This window comes from Eurytemora carolleeae, unplaced genomic scaffold, assembly GCF_000591075.1.
Source record: "Eurytemora carolleeae unplaced genomic scaffold, Eaff_2.0 scaffold72, whole genome shotgun sequence".
NCBI lineage: Eukaryota > Metazoa > Arthropoda > Copepoda > Calanoida > Temoridae > Eurytemora > Eurytemora carolleeae.
This window is the reverse complement of record NW_019396031.1, coordinates 191364-211278: the sequence shown is the minus strand read 5'-3', so window position 1 is coordinate 211278 and position 19915 is coordinate 191364. Positions and strand designations below refer to the sequence as shown.

The 19915-nt window shown below is 34.3% G+C and overlaps 4 protein-coding genes across 5 annotated transcripts; 2 read left to right on the top strand and 2 right to left on the bottom strand.

Moving 5' to 3' along the window:
- The first annotated feature begins 666 nt into the window (after positions 1-666).
- On the top strand, positions 667-2969 carry LOC111696458 (translocon-associated protein subunit gamma). Its single transcript, XM_023466067.1, has 3 exons — positions 667-1146; positions 2308-2400; positions 2730-2969. Exons 1-3 carry the CDS (start codon positions 772-774, stop codon positions 2814-2816), a joined length of 555 nt encoding a protein of 184 aa, XP_023321835.1. The 5' UTR covers positions 667-771; the 3' UTR covers positions 2817-2969.
- On the top strand, positions 2947-9229 carry LOC111696451 (adenine phosphoribosyltransferase). The gene is made up of 6 exons (XM_023466057.1): positions 2947-3121; positions 5901-5970; positions 6942-7008; positions 7592-7673; positions 8083-8137; positions 8895-9229. Exons 1-6 carry the CDS (start codon positions 2969-2971, stop codon positions 9032-9034), a joined length of 567 nt encoding a protein of 188 aa, XP_023321825.1. The 5' UTR covers positions 2947-2968; the 3' UTR covers positions 9035-9229.
- Positions 9230-10230: 1001 nt separating this feature from the next.
- On the bottom strand, positions 10231-18223 carry LOC111696303 (uncharacterized). 2 transcript variants are annotated; one of them, XM_023465877.1, is made up of 11 exons: positions 18155-18223; positions 17087-17183; positions 16709-16839; positions 16012-16182; positions 15588-15682; positions 14852-14966; positions 14007-14538; positions 13758-13925; positions 12473-13381; positions 11628-11824; positions 10232-11519 (listed from the first exon to the last, which is right to left on the bottom strand). In XM_023465877.1, exons 1-11 carry the CDS (start codon positions 18185-18187, stop codon positions 10374-10376), a joined length of 3594 nt encoding a protein of 1197 aa, XP_023321645.1. In that variant the 5' UTR covers positions 18188-18223; the 3' UTR covers positions 10232-10373. The 2 variants fall into 2 exon arrangements, with proteins under 2 accessions (XP_023321652.1, XP_023321645.1); XM_023465884.1 differs by lacking the exons at positions 16012-16182; positions 16709-16839; positions 17087-17183; positions 18155-18223 and having other exon boundaries at positions 10231-11519; positions 15584-15673.
- Positions 18192-19913, bottom strand: LOC111696891 (transcription initiation factor IIA subunit 1). The gene is made up of 3 exons (XM_023466671.1): positions 19660-19913; positions 18751-19002; positions 18192-18342 (listed from the first exon to the last, which is right to left on the bottom strand). The coding sequence occupies exons 1-3, from the start codon at positions 19909-19911 to the stop codon at positions 18271-18273; spliced, it is 576 nt and encodes a 191-aa protein (XP_023322439.1). The 5' UTR covers positions 19912-19913; the 3' UTR covers positions 18192-18270.
- Positions 19914-19915: the final 2 nt, after the last annotated feature.

Below are 19915 nucleotides of genomic sequence, written 5' to 3'. Positions count from 1 at the left end.
AAATTAATTTTTAATTACTGCGTAGAATTAAACAAATGTTTAGAATCCGCGTAAAAATTTATATCGAGTAGATTGGCTAGTACCGGTTGCTTCCGGTGTAACGTCAGTGACGTGGAGATAGTGATAGTTTGTAGCTCTCTTATATACTGGAACTCCTGAGTTATCCCTCAGCATTTATACATCATGGATCAAATTGTTACTGCCCTGGAACCAGTTCGTCAATTCTCCAAGGATTCTATCAGGTTGGTTTAGAATATATATAAGAAAACCATATCATGATAGTTTAATCCATTTGGAGTATTTTTTACTAATTTCATTATCATATACATATTTGTTCTGTCGATACTAAGTTATCAATAAAATTTAATTGCATATTTTATAGTAGCAGAACATTTAAAATCAGTTTAAATTGAACAAAAATTTATTTAGTTCATTTGAAGTCGAAAGAGAAAGTTCTTCCCCTTTGTTATTTAACCATTTGGTTAACATGAAATATGTTTTGTTCAGATTAGTGAAGAGATGTACTAAACCTGACAGGAAGGAGTTTCAGAAGATTGCTATCGCCACCGCCATCGGGTTCGGCATCATGGGATTCATCGGATTCTTCGTCAAGCTCATCCACATTCCCATCAACAACATCATTGTCGGCGCATAATACACCAGAGAGTTCACCACCCTCACTCAAATGTCAATATTTTTGTTAAATACTTTGTAAACGAATTTTAGCTACAGCTGATCTGTTATTTAATTAATTATGTTTCAGAAAATAAAATGGCTCCTAAAGTAGGAGGAAAGATTACAAGGGAGGAGGAACTGCTCCTGGAGGGGTTCAACAAGAACGTGTCCACCAAGTCCAGTGCTCTGTTCTACGGAAACGGGTTTATTGTGTCTGCTATCCCGGTCTGGTTATATTGGCGTGTACACTCTGTCGACGTGTCAGCTTATGCAATCATGTTTGTTATTGGTACAATTATCTCAACCTGGCTCCTTGCATTCGCTTACAAGAATACAAAGCATGTGCTCAAACATAAAGTTGCAGTGAAGAGAGAGGCGGCCGTTACAAAGGAGATTACCAAGAAGTTGGCCGACGATAAGAAGATCAGTAAGAAGGAGAAGGATGAGAGAATTCTCTGGAAGAAGAATGAGGTAATTTAAATAGTTTTATTGATCTTATTAAGAAACAAAATTATTTCACACATTTAGTGTGGCCGGGTAAACCATAATTTTTAAACAACAAAATGATTTTGCAAAAAAATCTTAATTAAAATAATTTAATCTAAAGATCTAAGTAGTAATAATAATAAAACTAATAATACGGTTTCTTAAAAAGTGTTAAGAATTGTTTCAAATTTTGCAAGCCTTTTTGTATGTTCAGATTTTCATTGTACAGTATTTAAAAAAAATCTTGTGGTAAATATGGTAAATTGCATTGTTGTACTTCAAACCCACACAATACATACGACATGCATAATACAAAACGATATACCTGTAATTTTAATACAGGGGACATACTTTCCAAACTCCATTTCTAACATCACTCAGTGTTAGATATGGGCACAAATTGAAAGCGAGGGTTTTTGGGATACCGGCCCATATCAACTCATTTTTTGAATCATAATTATAAAAAGAGTTCGTTTTATATTAAATCTCTTTACCGTTTTCAAGTCAATGTTAGGTTTCCATTTTCGAACATTTCCTGAATTTAAAACATTGTTTCGTTTCCGAGACAAAACCCACTTTCCCGTTTTGAGTATAATCCGCAATTCAAAACAAAACTCATTTTCATAACTTACAAAATAAATCACTGAAAACAAAAATTTACTTATGAAGACTATTTATTAACTTATTTCTAGAATCTAAGCTTTTCAAAAATCTCGTTTTGTCACCTCAGTGCGTAATTGCTTCAAAATTGACATTGATATGAATTCCGGTAATTGTCTCAAATCAGGAAATGTTCAAAAATTAAATCAAGAATCGTCAAAAACTAATTCTCACACCTTATTATTTATTTTAAATTGGCATTTATTGTTTCAATATATAGTTTTAGCCATTTTTTTTTATAAATATATGTTGTAATTTTGTTCTTCTCGTCTTGGATTAAAAGATGTATCCATTTGAGAAAGATAACTTTGCAGATTTGGCCCATTTCTAACACTCAGTGTTAGAAATGGGCCAAGTGTTAGGTTAGGAACTAATATCCCCCGTAATATAAACTAAACATCAAAGCAAGATAAAAACGAAACAAAGTTAGAAATGGCTAGTTCTCAGCGTTCAAACACCATTTACACTTTCTAATCTATTCTTTAGGTTGCCGAGTACGAGGCAACCACCTTCTCCATCTTCTACAACAACTCTCTCTTCCTCGCAATCGTCATCCTCAGCTCATTTTATATTCTCAATGTGAGTTTATCTCTTATATAATAATTTGTTTAGAAAAGTTTTAGATTGAAAATTTATCCTAAAAATGCAGGAAATGTGACTAGTTTCTATACAAATATATATTTATATTTACCTACACTACGTTTAGGAGAACTCTTGATCTCCAGCCTTTCAGTTAAAATCGGCTCTTTATATTCATGATTATTGGAACACCTTATTTTGTAAATTGTCCCGATACTCATTTTAATTTGTTTAAATCCTGTCGGGTATTGTTCGATCGTATTTCCACATTCACCGGATAAAACTTATTAGCTTATTTTAGAACTTGTTTCTGATCAATTTGTTTTCAGGGAACCTCCCCTCATGTCAACTATGGAATCAGTCTTGGCTTTGCCAGTGGGTTCATTGCTCTCCTCTCAACCGGAACAAAGGGATAAATCTACCGACCTACCCCTGGGAGCAGAGATATCAATCAACCTACCTACTGCATTTCATGCACCCGTTCCATCCCGTGATATTTATCATGCAGCGTTTTTTCTGTTTTAATTATTTTGTTCTAAACTTTTTAGAAATACATACTTGTTAAACAATGTCTGGTAATGTAGTGGATGTAGAAGTAAAGGAGGAGGATAAACGGATTCAACTAGTTAGATCCTCGTTCTCTTCCTATCCTGACTTCCCTAAACCTGGAATCCTTTTCCATGATATCTTTGCTGTCTTCTCTAACCCTATTGCTCTGGAGGCAGGGTTATTTTCTTTCGATCTTTCATAGCACTACTTTCAAATCAAATATTTAAAGGGATTGTTCAGATATTGTGCAGAAAAATTATAAGTAACAATCAAGTTTAACTTTCTTTTTATGGATTCCTAAACGTTTCTTCTGGCCTGTAATTACGGTCGTTCCGTCAAATATAACCATTCATTAACAGGGTTTTCCACAAATAAGGAGATTAAAGAGACGAATATATGAAAGCATGATCCACTTCAAATTAAACTTATTTTTTTCTTTGCCAAATTATTAAGTAAGCTGATCAAAGACTTCAATCAATGCAGAAGTCTTAGATTAAACTCAGGCCTTGTCACATTTAAAGAGTCTTCTTCATACTCTCGTGCTCATCGTGCCTTGTGGGTAATCATAAGTAATTTGACCTGTATGAAAATCACCTTAGATCAGTACTCAACCATTTTTAAAAGGGGCACCCTCCAGTGAAAGAGGGTCATGCTCGATTTACAACAGTACCCTTCAAAACTTTTTCTGATCTATGATGTGAAAGGTATCGTCGTTTTTCTTTCTATCTTTAACAGTTAAAGTCTAACAATTTCTCAAATTAATTTTGTAACTGCATGAATCACTTTTCTAGAGAAACGGAAAATCAAAATAATCAATTTTCCAAGATAATATCTCATTCATATTTTATCAGACTAATGGGTACCGTGTTGAATCGGACATACCAATCTATTTATATAGGGTCATTTAAAATTATGTCAACGGTCCCTTAAAGTAGAATCTCCATTTGTAAAAAAAAACATGACTCTCCAAGCAGAATGATGAGATATAATTAAGTTAATCACTCATTTCATGACTTTAACCGAGCCGGAAGACTAAATTAAACCTTGGGATCGTCTTTACAGTCTCATCCTTTGTAGGTTAGTCAGTATTGGTATTTGGAACTCTTTCATACATAAACTCTCCCAAGAAGAGATTGTATATGCTAAGAGTTCCATATTATGTTCCATTGTATATGCTAAGAGTTCCATGTTTAAAAGAAACCTTATTTTCAGTATACGTTTCGTCCGAATATAATTAACCTAACAGGGCAGAGGATTGATTTGATTAATTCGATTTCCTAAAATCATGAATAGTAGGTAGCGAGCGTAGCTTGGTATTACATTTGTAACCTGACCCTTCCTTTTGAATTTTATCAGTTGAGAAAATAGAGAAAAATCATGCGAATCATGCAAATGTTTTGGTAATGAGTTGTTAGTCGTGTTACCATTATGGTTAGTGGTTACCCTACCATGGAGCAATGTAGATAGATAGATACGACCTGTGGTTTTATCTAAGCATAATAAGAAATATATAGATCTGAGTGGTGTCAATATGGCGCCAAAACAAATTCCCACAAAATTTTGTTATAAGTTGTTAATTCGAAATGTATATTTTTGAAAAGGCTATTTTTGCCCAGGTTTGCACACAGGCAGAAGAAGAAAACACACTGAAATCATTTAAATGTCTGTAAACAAACTAAAATCCTAAATAATGGGAGTATTGTTAACACAATATCTACTTAAAGGGAGTGACTGGCTATGTAAGGTAGTTCAACTGAGTATGCAGTGTTGTGGAAAACTTCTTTTCGGATTCATTCGAGAAGCTTTCCACAAAACTGCTTACTCAGTTCAACTACCTTACATAGCCGGTCACTCCCTGTAAGTGCCGGCCATTAAATGGAATTAATCCTATGAAAAGCTCGTGTTTCTCCTGTCCTCCTTAAATACCTGAACAATCTCTTTAACGTTGTAAACTATATAGCATGCCCGACAAATATGGAAATTAAGCGACCTAATTTAAATCGTTTTTTCATTGCCAATGAACGATATTTTTTCACAACAACAATAAATCATGACCAATGAACTTTCTATTATATAATTTTCCCCATATCTTTAAATTACGAAATATTGACGGTTTTATACATTTTATTGAAATTTGGTTTTAAAGCTACGAAACCGACGGACCACATTTTATAAATCCCAAGATTAGTGAAACACATTGTTAAAGTATGTAAGGCATTTTATCCGATCTACGAATAGATGTCACGGAAAAGTAGTCACTTAATTACCTTTTTTATTGAACCCCCTAAGTTTTTATTTTAAGAAAAAAGTCAGATTTATCTAATGAAAGTACAGAAGTCAGAAAAAAAATATATGGAATAAGATTTCGACCTGTCACTTATCTAAAATATATTCATAATTATTACTAAAAGGATATTTTATCCATTCAAAGAAAAAAAAACAGAAAACAAGAAATTATTTAATAAAAACCTTTCTTTTGTTTATTTTAAACGGCCCAAAAAAGATAATAATTTCTGAATTTACAACATTTTATAAACAACAATTATAGGGGTTTATTTATGTTTAAATTTAATTGGGGTAATGTCGTGTATGGTGTTAATAAAAGATTAACACATTTATGTAAAATAGCTATAAAGGCATTGCTAGAACTATGTTTGTTAAATACGTAAAGGTCCTGTAAGCTCAATTTCAAGTGACCCTTCATAAAAAATAGATTAATAAGGATATGTCCGGCATCCTTGATCAGAAAAAGGTTTAAGGGGTATTGTTGTGATTCGGGCATTGTTATCTTTAAATAGAGTGTCTTTTGAAATTACGCTTACAGTCCCTTTAATCAATTATTTTGGCCTATTATTCCATTTATTTCGAGCGACCACTGATTACCAAATGGGTTTAGATGATTCGAATTTTAAAGATTTATGGATTAGAAAATAAATGCTAAATACTTACAGGCGTTGTTCAGCCTGGCAAAAGATTATGCCGAGTCCTTGAAGGATGATGTTGATGTTATTGTAGGATTAGGTAAAATATATATTCACATACTTCTAGTATAGCCGGGAGGGAAAGAAAGCTAGGGTAAGAGAATTTAGAGAACCAGCTATTCACAGTGCTCCCGTCCTTAAATTGAGCTTTTGACGATTTGCAGACATTTTATCATTTTTCTAAATAAAGGAAATAAGGGGTCTGATCAATCCCAAATGTTGATTGATTGATATTAGGGGCAGAAATTAACCATGTTGTTATTGTAAACAATTGGAAGTATAATGTCAAGTCTGTCAAGTTGTAGATAAAAATTCCATACTGCAGAATGTTTACTACAAGGGAGTGTTTTTTCTGTATATCATAATTTATCTCTTACATTAAATACTAATATTTACATCTTTTAGCACCTCAAATGCAGTACACATTTCTGAAGTGTAGTACACATACACAAAAACTTGTCAAAGTTCAAAATGACATATGAAGTGTACTTTCATGCCCCTAAATGTATTTTCAATCCCGATCCCATTTGGTGTGTCATTTGGGATCAGAAATGGAATTATATGGACACCTGAATTTGATGCGAAACCATTTACAGCCAATACGAATTCCTTTACTTAACTAATTTTATTACATAAAAAATATTTCCTACTTTTTAACCAAGACCCAAGTATCTTTTCTTTTCTTTTTTCTTTAATCATTGTCGGATATGTTTTGATTTCATTTAAATCCTGTTAATCTCTTTTGGTTTCGAATTATGAATTAAAATTTGTTACTACTGTCTTAGAACTTAATCGAGAAATGGTGAATTTCTTGGGCAAAATATGGATCATTAATAGGAACAAGAGACCCTCAATTTAAAAAAATGGCGGCATTTAAATCACTGGAAATTATCTTGACTATTTTAAATTCAAGAAATCCATTTAAGAATTGTAGGATGTCTTTTATATAGTAACCTTACATAAAGGATTTAATTTTAGAAAATATTAGTTTTTATTCTTAATTGTTTCTAGATTCACGCGGTTTCCTCCTGGGTCCTATTATGGCAAACCATATTCAGAAACCTTTTGTTCCGGCCAGGTTAAACACCTTTTTATTCAAACTTTGAGAAAACTTCAGTATTGTTAACATGGAGCGATTAAGTGCATGCTTATTTTACATGGTGTCCCAATAAACATGGGAATTCAGTGACGAATCCGATATCGTCTTCTCAAATAACTCTTTGATTTATGTATAGTGATACCTACTGAGAAAGCTGTAATCTGTAAGAGTTTCGTCTGCTATGTTCACATTTTGTTTGTTTATGTTTTGACTGCATACTGTTGTGCTTAGTAAAACAAGAAAATTGCAGTATACAAACAGAGTAAACTTGTCCGTTGACTGAATTCCCATGTTTTTTGGGACACCCTGTAGTTAAAACAGCTGTCTCGTATTTCGCGATCCCACATCAAAGAAATATTCAGAACTAATTAAACCGTCGCTTTGGATCACAAAATATACGGATTAGATAATCTTTGAGAAATTAAAAATACAAAAGTTTTGACCATTGGGAAATGAGTATTTGAAGAAATATCAAATTTGACTTTCCGATCGTGTAAATTAAATAAATTTTTGTCTTCATTATTGTTAACCTTTGTGTGTACCCCTGTACGTGTTTGTCTAGGAAGAAGGGTAAACTGCCTGGTAAATGTGTATCTGTAAGTTATTCTCTAGAATATGGAGATGATCAGCTTCAAATGCAAGAGGTAGAAAATCTCAGAATTATATAAATATATTTTATGAACCAATAGTTGAACTAGATGTAGATAATGATATACTATAAACTTCAATTATCTACATCTTCATAAATTCCCAACTTGGTTGAGTTGAGATTCGTCATTGGCTGTATCTTGTCTATTTGTATCTACCAAAGGAATAGAGTCTTTGCCATAATCTCTGTTACTAATGCCGATCTCTATGCAATCCAACGTCGTTAATAGTTTAAACTATGAATTATGTTGGATTAAATATTCTAAGTTTTATATATCAAATGTTTACACAATCAGGTTGTGAAGATATTGGGTTTAGAAAATAAAGAGTTTGTGGCAACGACTCAATTTATTTGTAGTTTTTTTTTCTAAGTTTCACGAAGGTTATATTTATAATGTTTTTTAGTCGAGTATGAAGCGAGCTGACCGGGTTCTAATAGTAGATGATCTTCTTGCAACAGGAACAGTTTAAACACAATTAACATTCGGAGCAGGGAACTTTTACATGCACGGAATGTCAACCTAACATTGTTACAAGAGAATTAATTCGTAAATCCTCGTCCTGTTTCCATAGTATTCAATACCGTTAGTTTTCTGAAGCCCTTCTTTATGTCGTCTATCTTTAGTCAAGAAAAGATCGGATATTTTAACCTTTTCTAATCAGAAGTAAATTCAATTCAGAAGTTACTATTAAGGATTCCCTTTCTACTTCAACTAATATTCCACGGCATACTTTTTTACTACTGAATTTCTATTTTAAAGTTTATAGATTTTTGCCCATTTAATGAAACCTTTTTAAAATTCTTTTTATCCATATCCATGGGAGAAAAATAGACAAATCTCGGATTTTATTCTTAAGAGTTGCCCATAAAGGATGAGATTGTAAAGACGACTTGACACTCTTCAAATATGAGGATTCCAAGTCTTTTGCTTTGAATGTGTTCTTTAAATGGCTTATATAATGATTTGGCAATGAAAGATACAAGTTTATAGTTGAAGGGAATCCTCAATATATGGAAATGGACATTATAAATTCCCTAAAGTCGTCTCTGAATTCTCATTCTTTGATGGTATTGCAGATTGAAGTTTACTGTAGTGTACAGGAAATGTAGAGAGTCAAAATAACTTTGAACTTTTATGTAAATCAACTTACGTGAATACGTGTTTATAAATTTCAATGGTTGGGATTGTACGAGTGTTGAACTGTATGGTGTACAGGAGGAACCATGAAGGCTGCTGTAGACCTGGTTAAGAAGTGTGGTGGAGAAGTAGTCTCTACGTGGGTTGTTGTAGAACTAGCCGACCTCAAGGGTAGGCCGAAGATACAAGCAAAGGTTGAGTCTCTTCTCCAGATGTGAAAAGTATCCGTACATGTTGTAGAAGTCCTAGGGAGACAAACAGAAATTCTCCCAGATGTGATAATCTAATAAATACTTGCAGATTTTTGTATTTTTATATATTTTTTTATAGATTACTCGTTTTTAAGATTTATTATGTTAAATTGCGCTGTAATTGTTTTCAGGGATAAATAAATAATTTTCTAAATTTAAAAATTCTAAAGAAGCTTTTCAATATTTATTACCCGTTGATATACAGTAAACTATTTTAAGTGAATTGGCAAGATCGTAGTTCAGTGAGTTTTGAGATTGAAACCTGTTGCCGTTGAATTTTTTAAGACCTTTGAAATCTAAAAAAAGATACTCCAAAGTCACCAATACCAGATACCTTCAGTTAGTCTTATGAGTCTTATACTAAGCCTTACAATTCAATTTAAACCGCCAAGGAAGGGTGAAACTACCATTCAGTACCAAATTAGAAGCAAAATCCAAACATTATACATAAATTATTGATTTGACAAAACAAAATTGTTTGATTGATGACTAGAGTCCGAATTTAATGAATTTGAGCCGCGTCTCAAATCTACCAAAACCCGGTTTTAATGGAGCGCCGGCCTAAATTTTAAAACATTGAATACAATTTTAAGTGGGATCAACCACATTTCAGCCGCGGCTCAAATTCTTTAAATTCGGCCTTAGTTTTAATACTGTGCATGTTCAAGTATTTTTAACTAAAAAAAAACTTTTTTTTGTTATGATTTGGCGGATTTTAACGTAACAGAACTCAGTTTTCAAATAGGATTAATAAGAAATCATCATAGAAAGTCCTAAATTGTCGAACAGTTTGTGAAACCTTCCTGACGAAAAATTTCAGTAGAAGATATACTTATTTCTTCTACTCGTGCACATAATTATAATGTAAAGATATTTATATCAGAGGTGTACGCATTTTTTGGCTAGCAGTGTACTGTCTCTGGGCTGAAAAGTAAACACAAGACGGATGTCACAGACTGTCATAGGATATGCATGGGAACCATCGTTCACATTAAAATCTATGAAATATTCTGGTCATAGGAAACTATTGTGAATTATCTAACTTTTCAAAATTAAAGGTTTTTCTCCTCCTCGGATACTAGAGGAACACAGATACATCTACTCTTAATTACAAACACAGCCCAGAGAGAACTGGTTTCAATATGTAACATAGAAGGAACAAAGATTAATCATTTCATATATTTCTGATATATATCAATAATAGTTATCATTTCTGGATTTACAAAATATATCTCTTATAAATATTATTCTCTTCATTTAAATAAAATTTAATGTATAATGGAAGAATAAGGCGCGAGGTTAGAGGTTAGTAGTCTTCAATAAACTTAGAGTATGACATTGTTGAGTCGTCGGTTTCAAGTTTCTCAGGTATTGGCACTGGAACGGGATTATCCCGAGCATAGGGACTGTAGTATTCCTTGGAGAAGTCATCATATACGGATTCAAGACTGATAAGCTCCTTGACAACCTCCTGGTCCTGCCAGGATTCGGTGTTGTAGCAACTATTGAACAGGTAGGACTCCCTGATACTATGAATAATATTAGCACTGCGAGCTAGTCCCTTAGACTGCAACTTCTGGATAATAAGGTCGGCGTGTTCTTCGAATACAATCTTCTTCCGTTTCCTTCCTGACTCAGTAGAGGCCGAAGAGTGTTTCCGCTTTCTACTTTCTTCTCCAGTACACATACATAGGTTGTAACAAAACCCGCAGATCATTCTTTCCTCCTCTTCTGGGAGAGTATCAAATTTTGTGACAAAACTATCATCTAAGTTAAATGTGACATGGTTGTGTTGGTATCTTTCATACCTCTCATCTTCTTTCTCTCTCAGTGTCTGGGTGTCGACAGCATTTTTGTACATCGCATACAACTGCTCCTTTTTATTCTCCATGGTTTGATCAACCCGAAGAATCTTGGACAAAACCTGATCATGTTGAGTTACATTCCCGTCCCGTAATACTTTATTCTTCCTATTCCTCCAGTTGGGTCTAGGAAGGCAGGATAGGTTTCGGTTTGGATCTACTCTGAACCCACTCTTCCATTGATTCGATACAAAACTAGCGAGAGTATGGTCTGGTTTATCAAAGGTAAGGAAATCATTGAACTGGTTTCTAAGATCACACCAGAGAGGATGATTGTTATCGATGTACTCTTCTAAACTGTCAAATCCAAGAATATTCCCAGATTTGTCTTTGAAAACTCTAGGTCTCCTAATCTCTCGCCTAGGAGGGATTGGTCCTAGTCCTGGATGACCCTGATATTTTCTATACACAGTTTCCAACTCTCTATAGTAATTAGTATCTATGTTTTTCATTTCACTCAGACTGAATTTGGGTTTCTGAGGTTGAGATATCTTGGGAGGTGGAGGAGGAGTAAGTGAAGGTTTGTCTGAGGTAACCTTCTCAGGTTCTGATGGAACTACAGTTTTATCACATTCATTCACCGTCTCGTCCTAAACACAACAAGATCAAAAAGTTATAAATTAAGACTTTTGTGTTTAAACAAATTTAGAAAACAGCTGAATTCATGTTTTAAATTTCGTGTAATTTATCTGGATTACCTCGTCGTCAGTATCGTCAAGGAGATCTAGATCTTGAATAATATCATCGATTGTAAACTCCTGGATTTCGTCATCATCATCATCTTCGTCCAAGAGAGATAAATCTAGCTTCTTTCCGTCCTGGTCGTACAAAATATTTCCGGCTAACAATATACTTTGTGACGTGTTGGTTGTATTGGAAGACGTATCCAGGTTTCCTGAAATAAAATTGATTTACAAAGAACAGCAACGTGACCATGCATACGGGCCAGAGTGTCCTGATATAGATTCTGATCTCGAAATTGAGTTCCATTTGTAAAATAACAAATATTATGATATATTAAAATTATATTTTTTAGTCTTTAATTGATTGTAAATAAAACTTTTAATGTAATTTTAACGATTACATGACTCCAGTGCATGTGTTTTATTCATGTTTATGGATATGGTTAATAGAAATAAAAAATCTTTACAGTCAATTCCAATGCGCGCATAGATAGTAATCGCGTAAATAATAAGTTCCTGCGCAATAATACGATATATCATTGAGCCCGAAGTCTTAAGAGCGATTTTAAAGGCAAAGATTTAAAAAAAAACGTGTTTATGAAATAAAATTACGTTAACAGAATGCAGAGGGCAGCAAAAACTTTTGATCATAAAAAGAAATCAAATCATAAGGCTTAAAAGATTGCTTTAGGCTCCCGGATCGTGAAATTTTTCCATTTTCGACTCTTTAGTAGCACCCGGTTTTTTTCATACAATTTACTCGAAAAGATCCCAGCAGCGCGACCAAGTTTAAGACATGCTACCATTTTATGGGACAAAGAGTTGAAAGAGTTTTTATGCTGGGAATGTTTGAAACTTACCTTGATTGATTGGTCTTGTGTCCTCTAAACTTGTAGATTTAGATTGATCAATCATCTTCCACAAATACTCCGTATCACTCAGAACTGATTTTGATTTAGATTGATCAATCATCTTCCACAAATACTCCGTATCACTCAGAACTGATTTTGTCCTCGCGGTCTTGGGAGTAGAAGATTTAAAATCATTCTCAGCGAACATTTTATTTCGTAAATCAATTGATTCTTCCAGATAAGAGTTGATTTCTTTTAGTGTTTCATCATCTTCATCATCATCCTCAATCTTCTTTGCCTCCTTATCAGACAAACCATTAACTTTTGAAACTTCTCCTTTCTCTCTGGGTATATCTTCAATTTCTTTAGATGACTCTCCATTATCATCAGATCCCTCTCCGCATTCATTAGATATCTCACCTTCCTCCTTAGTTGTCTCTTCATCTTCTTCCAGGTTCTCTTCTTTCCTATTGAAAACCAATAAATCCTCTTTTGTGGTAGTTTCATTATCGATTGAGAGCTCTCCATTCTCTTTTATTATATTTCTGTCATACTTATTAATATCTTTAGTCCCTTGTAACACTTCTCTTTTTACTTTCTTCTTTTCATCAAGGCTATTTACAATTAGTTCTTTATTTGAATCTGTGTTGTGAAAACCTTTCTTGACGTTTACCATATTCTCAGTACTGTTTTCATTGATCTCATTTTCTTTGTTGCCATTTTGATCATTTTGATTATTCACGTTCTTCGCGGTTGAATCCGCTTGTTTTTCATCAATTGTATCATCTTCCGCTTTCTCTCCGTTTTTTCTCTCTATCACAGTTACATCCCCAGAGGTATCGGTGGAAAACTCCTCTTCATAAGATTTTAACATTTTATCAAAGTCGTCTTCCTCCTCTTCACCCATTTTGATTAAACCTGAAAATAAAAATATCACAGTTAGGTTATAAATCCTGTTTTGGAAGTCGAATAACAATTTCCCATTCATAGTTAGCGGATCTAGGAAGCTGGGACACAAGGAGAACATCAAGATCTATTTTCATGTTTCTGCTCAGCCAGTAACTTTGAACCTTTCTCGAGCACTCAGGGCTGACAACGTAGCAGACTGCACTACAAATATCAGACTCGGATACTCGAGGTTCCAGGCCTGACATAGCTCGGAGAAAATGACGGTAGGCTAGATCTGGTTCCTTATCTGGCTCTGGTATTAAGGTCATACTACCTAAACAAAAATAACTTATAATTCAGAAAAATGAAGTCAATTAAGAAACATGATCAAAATTAAGCCACGAACCTGGAATAAGAGCGATCTGCCCAGAGACATGAAGGAGATTCCCCGCCATGGAGCACTGACTGTACGGTCCAATGTTTGCTGGAGCCCAGTGAGATAAACCCTGAACATGCATACATCTCAGCTCCTCGGATCCAATCCAACCTCGGGCACTCATACTTAACAAACATCCTGAAAAAAAAAAAAAATCATTCTTCAAAATATTTTTTTAGTTGAAAATGTTCAGAATTTTGAAACAACTGATTAACAAACCTTTGGGTAAATTATCCGCTCCTACTGCTACACAAACTCGAACTGGAGGGTTTAAACCAAACTGTTCTTGATAAACCTTGTTTATTTCTCCATAATCAGACATACTGCTCACATAGAGAATAATTCTGGACAGACAAGACAGTGTTGCTCCGGACTCCTTTAATCTCTCCGCCAGGACGGAGAATGCAGAGGATATTCCCTGAGCAGGAGTGGTGCCAACCCCAGGAATATTTATGATCTCAATCCAATCCTTCTCCGGGTGGTTCAACCGTACTTCGGGTTCATCAGATACAACTCCGCAAACCACAGGTTCAGGAAGGTTTTCTTTATCTTCAACATAAACCGAGATGATATCTGATAGAAACCTGTGAGGAGAAAGATCCTTTAGTTTATGGTGAGCCAGGAGCTGAGGTTGGGTGAGTGTATTCGGGATACTCTTATCTACAAGTTTAACCTCGAGATGGAGATAGGAGACCGGAGAGAAAGGATCCTCAGAATGTTTAATACAAGTCTGGGTTGTGATTTCTAATCCCTGAATTAGTAAATATTTAAGCTATATTTAGGATTTTATATATATTATTTAACGACGTTTTTGAATACTTATTAGTATTACTTATTGTATGTTAAACATTTAAATTTTCTAAGATTAATTAAACATTTTAATTTTCCAAGATTAGACAGGTTAGAGAAAAAAATTCCCAGTTGCAGTACGTTCCAAAGTTTGCGCAGTAAACCCCCGATTTTTATAGAGTTTTTTTTACTGAATTTTACTTTCGGGAAAAAAAATGAATCTTGAAAAGGACAATATATTTCATATTTTAATTGTTTCGAAAATATTCCAGAACCTGTCTGAAGAGTGGGCAATCCAGTGTAAAGGTTTCATATTCTCCTCCTTCTCCACAAACATTTACTCCGTATTTATCTTTTAATACAAGCAATTTGTCCTCCATCTGCCCCAACCTAAATAATACTTGTTCCATTTACTTCCACCCAAACAGAAATCTTCGAGAAATTTTGAATTTAAAATGTTACCGGATGATTTTGCTTTAGTAAAATCAAAAATAGAGGAGTTGCGAGGTCGCAAAGTCGTGACTTCAGTATCTCCTTATGCCTAGTTTGCAATAACCTTTGGTTGTAAATCTAAAATTTCCCTTTAAAAAGTCAGTCAATAGAAAAGTCTGCAAAGGGATTCATGAGTTATGATCTTACATACAATCGGACTGACATAGAGTAACATTTTATACTAGCTTGGGAACCCAGCTTAGCAAGGAAACAAAAGATTTCTTTCTAAGAGTCAAACTTTTCAACCAAGAAGCATGTACAATACATATATACCATTGTATATAAATATATACTTTTTACTTAGAGTTTGTTTCTTTTTGATTTATTGTTAATAGATTTCATGCAAGAGTAAACCATAGAAAAATTGGCAAACAATATTCAAGTAAGACTAACCGTATCGTTCATTTGAGAAGGTCGAAAGTAGATATTATACATATTTTTTTAAAAAAAGCTTTAATTATGTTAGGACAATTGATTTTTATTGTTAAGCAATTATAGATGAATCTATAAATTACCTACGTTAATCCTAGATGAGAACTATTGAGTCCAAGACATGCAACTTTAATTAGAACAGATTTCATCCCGCACTCAATCATCTCATGGAGCAGTTCAACCTAAACATATCAATTCAACAATACTGCCAAGAGAGAACCAAGGAAAGAAACTTTACTTTTGCTTCATTTATTTTTGTATAGTCTGAAGAGCTTCTCTCTTAAATGAGAATTCCTATTCGTCATAAATTTCACTTTTAAATGGTCAAGGACCTCACCTTGGTCGAATACCCTGACATGGACCAATAATAGACGGGAATACGGGAATAAGGACTGGTAAGGAAACCATTGAGACGGATTAGCTCTTTTCGTTCTTTTCAAAATCTGACGCGGCTGTAATCTAAGTAGATGGTTTGCTATTACCAAGAAAACTGCGTATCCTTTATACATACCTGATCTCTCTGCCATAAATAAGAAAGAGGAACCACGGAGAGTCGGAGACAAACATTCTCAACCCGAACCCTCTGATAGTCTGAAAGGATTGCTCCGACAGATACTGCTTCAGCTCCGGTCTCCTTAATAACCCGGGAGAGAAGCTGATACAGATCCTCTACTTCATCCCCCTGGAATATGTCTAATAAAGGGGGTTGAATTTTTAGAAGAAAGTTTAATTGGTCCTGTCGTGAAACATTCTGTATATATTTGGTTTGACTGTTGGTTTATGTGTAGCCATTAAACGTCAAAACTACTAAACGGAAAATCACATTAGAAAAAAAATTCCGACTTGTAAACAGAAAAATCTGCGTGATTTTTAATGTTTTTATTTCAAAATGTTCGTCAGGCTGACTGAAAAATCAGCCACAAACGCTATGACTTTTTTTAGAACTGTTGGCGTGGTGGGCACTAAGCCCACTGTAAACCTAGATACTAAAAATTATGCTGGAAATCTGATATTTAGGTGTAACAAGCGTAGTGGACGGTTTGCAATACCCGATAAGGAAAGAAAAAAAATTTCCAAAGATCAGTCATGAGCTATAGATTAATTTACAAAATAATAAAAAATTTGTTTATAGATGAAAACATAGACGTCAACCGACTTGGGTTGTAAAATAAACTAAAAATAATCTAAAAGTATTAAAGATATTGAACCTGAGTAGGAGTATAATCTCTATTAGTGCTCCGCCCTTCTCCTGTTGTAGTACCAATAAAGAATGGTAAATTCATGGCTTTAGCAATATATTCAACAGCAGAGGAACCTACTGTTTGGTACATCATACTATCTAAACAGGTTTATTTTAGCAATATATTCAACAGCGGAGGAACCTACTGTTTGGTACATCATACTATCTAAACAGGTTTATTTTAGCAGTTTGTCAATTTGCTATGATAAACTATGACTAGTGCAGGTTAATTTTATTTTCTTACTTAAAAAATAACAAATTTCTTATCAGCTTCAAATAAAATTTAGTTGTACAAAAAAGGCCATCTTAATCCCATCTCAATGTTACCACAAACATAATTATTTACCTAGTTCTTCTTTGGTCTGGTTCTCTGGTCTTAGGTTTGCAAGCGCAACAATCTCGTGTCCTGCCGCTACACATTCTACTAGGTTGAAGCAGCTGTCCTGAACAGGACTTTATAGATATCCTGCTTCTACACACTCTACTAGGTTGAAGCAGTTGTTCTGAACAGGACTTTATAGATATCCTGCTCCTACACAGTCTACTAGGTTGAAGAAGCTGTCCTGAACAGGACTTTATAGATATCCTGCTCCTACACATTCTACTAGGTTGAAGCAGCTGTTCTAGGTTTACAGAAATCCTGCTCCTATACATTCTACTAGGTTGAAACAGCTATTCTGGGTTTACAGAAATCCTGCTCCTATACATTCTACTAGGTTGAAGCAGCTGTTCTAGGTTTACAGAAATCCTGCTCCTATACATTCTACTAGGTTGAAGCAGCTGTTCTAGGTTTATATACAAAAATCCTGCTTTATATATCCTACTAGGTTGAAGCAGCTGTTCTAGGTTTATATACAGAAATCCTGCTCATATACATTCTGCTAGGTCGAAACAGCTATCCTTGGTTTATATACAGATATCCTGCTCCTATATATTATACTGGGTTGAAGCAGCTGTCCTAGGTTTATATACAGATATCCTGCTCCTAAATATTCTACTAGGTTGAAGCAGCTGTCCTAGCTTTTTATACAGAATACAGATATCCTGCTCCTATACATTCCACTAGGTTGAAGCAGCTGTCCTAGGTTTATATACAGATATCCTGCTCCTATATATTCTACTGTGTTGAAGCAGCTGTCCTAGGTTTATATACAGATATCCTGCTCCTTTACATTCTACTAGGTTGAAGCAGCTGTCCTTAGTTTATATACAGATATCCTGCTCCTATGCATTCTACTAGGTTGAAGCAGCTGTCCTTAGTTTATATGTAACTTATCTTCTTACCAAAGTATTAAATTTACTTCCTCCCCAAAAAGGATTTTTCAGCAGATCTAAGTAGTGAGTATACCAATTTAAAAATCATTGAGTTTTGCTGTTACATTACATACTAATTACAATCTTTAAAATGCATTACCTTTCCTCCACTTACTAGTCCTATAACCTTCATCTTCTCTGAAAATAATTAAGAATTATTCTAGTAAAGTATATCTGGTTGTATTTGCTTGGGAAGAATCTAACTACAGGTGCTGGCTAGAGTCTAAATGCCGCGTCAATTTGAGTTTGCAGAAATCGCGCCGCTTCCTCCTGCGGGTAGGATAATGCCTGAAAAGGGAACATTTAGCTTGCATGAAAGTCTGTATATTTTACGGTAGTAATGGAAATATTACTTAATGATCTATGTCCCTTATTGAAGTTTTTCAATGGTATATATTTTGATAACTAACCATGGCAAGGACTAAAAGTTTGTGGGGAAAAAAAGAAAAATTGACATTAATTGCAAAGCTTTAAATAACTTAACTTTCATTTTTTTCATCCAACTCAGCAATTTTTTACTACAATACTAGGGGATTAAATAATCTTTAAATATGAGTTTGTCAAAAATGTATTCCCCCCCCCCCCGAAAAAAAACAATTTATCCTGCATAAAAGCATAAAATAAATCTACAACCCCTCTTTTTCAGAAAATTTTAAATTCAACTAAGGAAAAAATTTCTAAGAAAATGATTCTTACCACTGTGATTGCCTGGGTTAGAACTTGTTGTAAAGTTGACCCACTGTTACTAGAAGGCTGTAGAGCATGTGCTGGAACCTGAACTGTGAGTGCCCGAGGTTGACTATTAGGATTGTTTTGTTGAGCTGGTATTGTGATCTGAACCGGAACCAGACGATTAGGATCCGAGATAACAACGTGCTGAGCTGGTGCTCCACCTCCTCCTACTCCACCTCCTGCTCCAGGCATCACTCCGCGTCTCAACCCAGCCATCTAAATATTTTTAACAATTTTAACAGATTGAATAAATATTATTCAAAAATTGTTTGAACATTAACGACTTGAAATATTTGATAAGACAGGGTATCCGCGGAAAAGGATGATGTGGTTCAATTTTAGAGCCTTGTTTTTGGGCCTTTCATAACTTGAAAATTTGTATCTAATCTCTTTTTTTTTAACAGTTCAAATTTGGGATTTGAGAGCAAAAAGTTTTTTTGGTTGCTATTTTTCCCCTGGATCCGGATCCATGGATCCACATATATTCGCGGATCCGGATCCAGGGAGCAAAAATGTTGCAGATTTAAAATTTAAATGGTATATTTGGTTTGAGATAAAACAACCCTGCTTCCAGAAGAAAAAGCTTTGAAAGAAGAACGAGTAAAGCCAATTAAAAAAGAAATAATTAAAAATTAAAATTCGTACCTTACTATCTTAAGAGATGCAATCAAAATTTGTTTCATGTATAAAACGAATTTTGATGGAAAATTCCCAAAATCTTATTATTGTGAAATAATGAAAATAATTCAAAGAGACACTTTTCTAGAAGTTAGCGCTGATCAGAATATGTAAAATTTCTTTTTATAATACACATTCAAGTATTAAGTTATTTAGAGAAAAAAAACCTTTCAGTTTAGTTTTCATTTATTCAATGACATAAAATTCTTTATTATTTTTGTGACCCAATTTTGAAAGCATTCCTAAAGCGGCAGAATCATTATTATACTGTCCAGGTGTCTCCACCGCCTTGCTGGCCTCTAGCTTAGACTGCCACATGTTCCGCAGCTCCTGGAGAACCGTCTCGTCCACACTCTCGTCAAGGAAGGATTCACGAACAGAGTTGATCACATCATTTATCACACTCTGATAAAGAGAGGATGCGGAGGACATGGGCTGCCGTTCCATTTTC

Excerpts from the sequence above, each read along its gene's own strand:
- LOC111696458 (XM_023466067.1), top strand. The coding sequence starts at position 772 with ATGGCTCCTAAAGTAGGAGGAAAGATTACAAGGGAGGAGGAACTGCTC. Across the intron at positions 1,147-2,307 it reads TTCTCTGGAAGAAGAATGAG|GTTGCCGAGTACGAGGCAAC; the intron begins GTAATTTAAATA and ends TCTATTCTTTAG. Across the intron at positions 2,401-2,729 it reads GCTCATTTTATATTCTCAAT|GGAACCTCCCCTCATGTCAA; the intron begins GTGAGTTTATCT and ends ATTTGTTTTCAG.
- LOC111696451 (XM_023466057.1), top strand. The coding sequence starts at position 2,969 with ATGTCTGGTAATGTAGTGGATGTAGAAGTAAAGGAGGAGGATAAACGG. Across the intron at positions 5,971-6,941 it reads TGATGTTATTGTAGGATTAG|ATTCACGCGGTTTCCTCCTG; the intron begins GTAAAATATATA and ends AATTGTTTCTAG. Across the intron at positions 7,009-7,591 it reads AAACCTTTTGTTCCGGCCAG|GAAGAAGGGTAAACTGCCTG; the intron begins GTTAAACACCTT and ends GTGTTTGTCTAG.
- LOC111696303 (XM_023465877.1), bottom strand. The coding sequence starts at position 18,187 with ATGAAGGTTATAGGACTAGTAAGTGGAGGAAAG. Across the intron at positions 17,184-18,154 it reads GACTAGTAAGTGGAGGAAAG|GACAGCTGCTTCAACCTAGT; the intron begins GTAATGCATTTT and ends AGTCCTGTTCAG. Across the intron at positions 16,183-16,708 it reads GAGATTATACTCCTACTCAG|GGGGATGAAGTAGAGGATCT; the intron begins GTTCAATATCTT and ends GACATATTCCAG.
- LOC111696891 (XM_023466671.1), bottom strand. The coding sequence starts at position 19,911 with ATGGAACGGCAGCCCATGTCCTCCGCATCCTCTCTTTATCAGAGTGTG. Across the intron at positions 19,003-19,659 it reads ATAATAAAGAATTTTATGTC|ATGGCTGGGTTGAGACGCGG; the intron begins ATTGAATAAATG and ends AAAAATATTTAG. Across the intron at positions 18,343-18,750 it reads TAACCCAGGCAATCACAGTG|GCATTATCCTACCCGCAGGA; the intron begins GTAAGAATCATT and ends TTCCCTTTTCAG.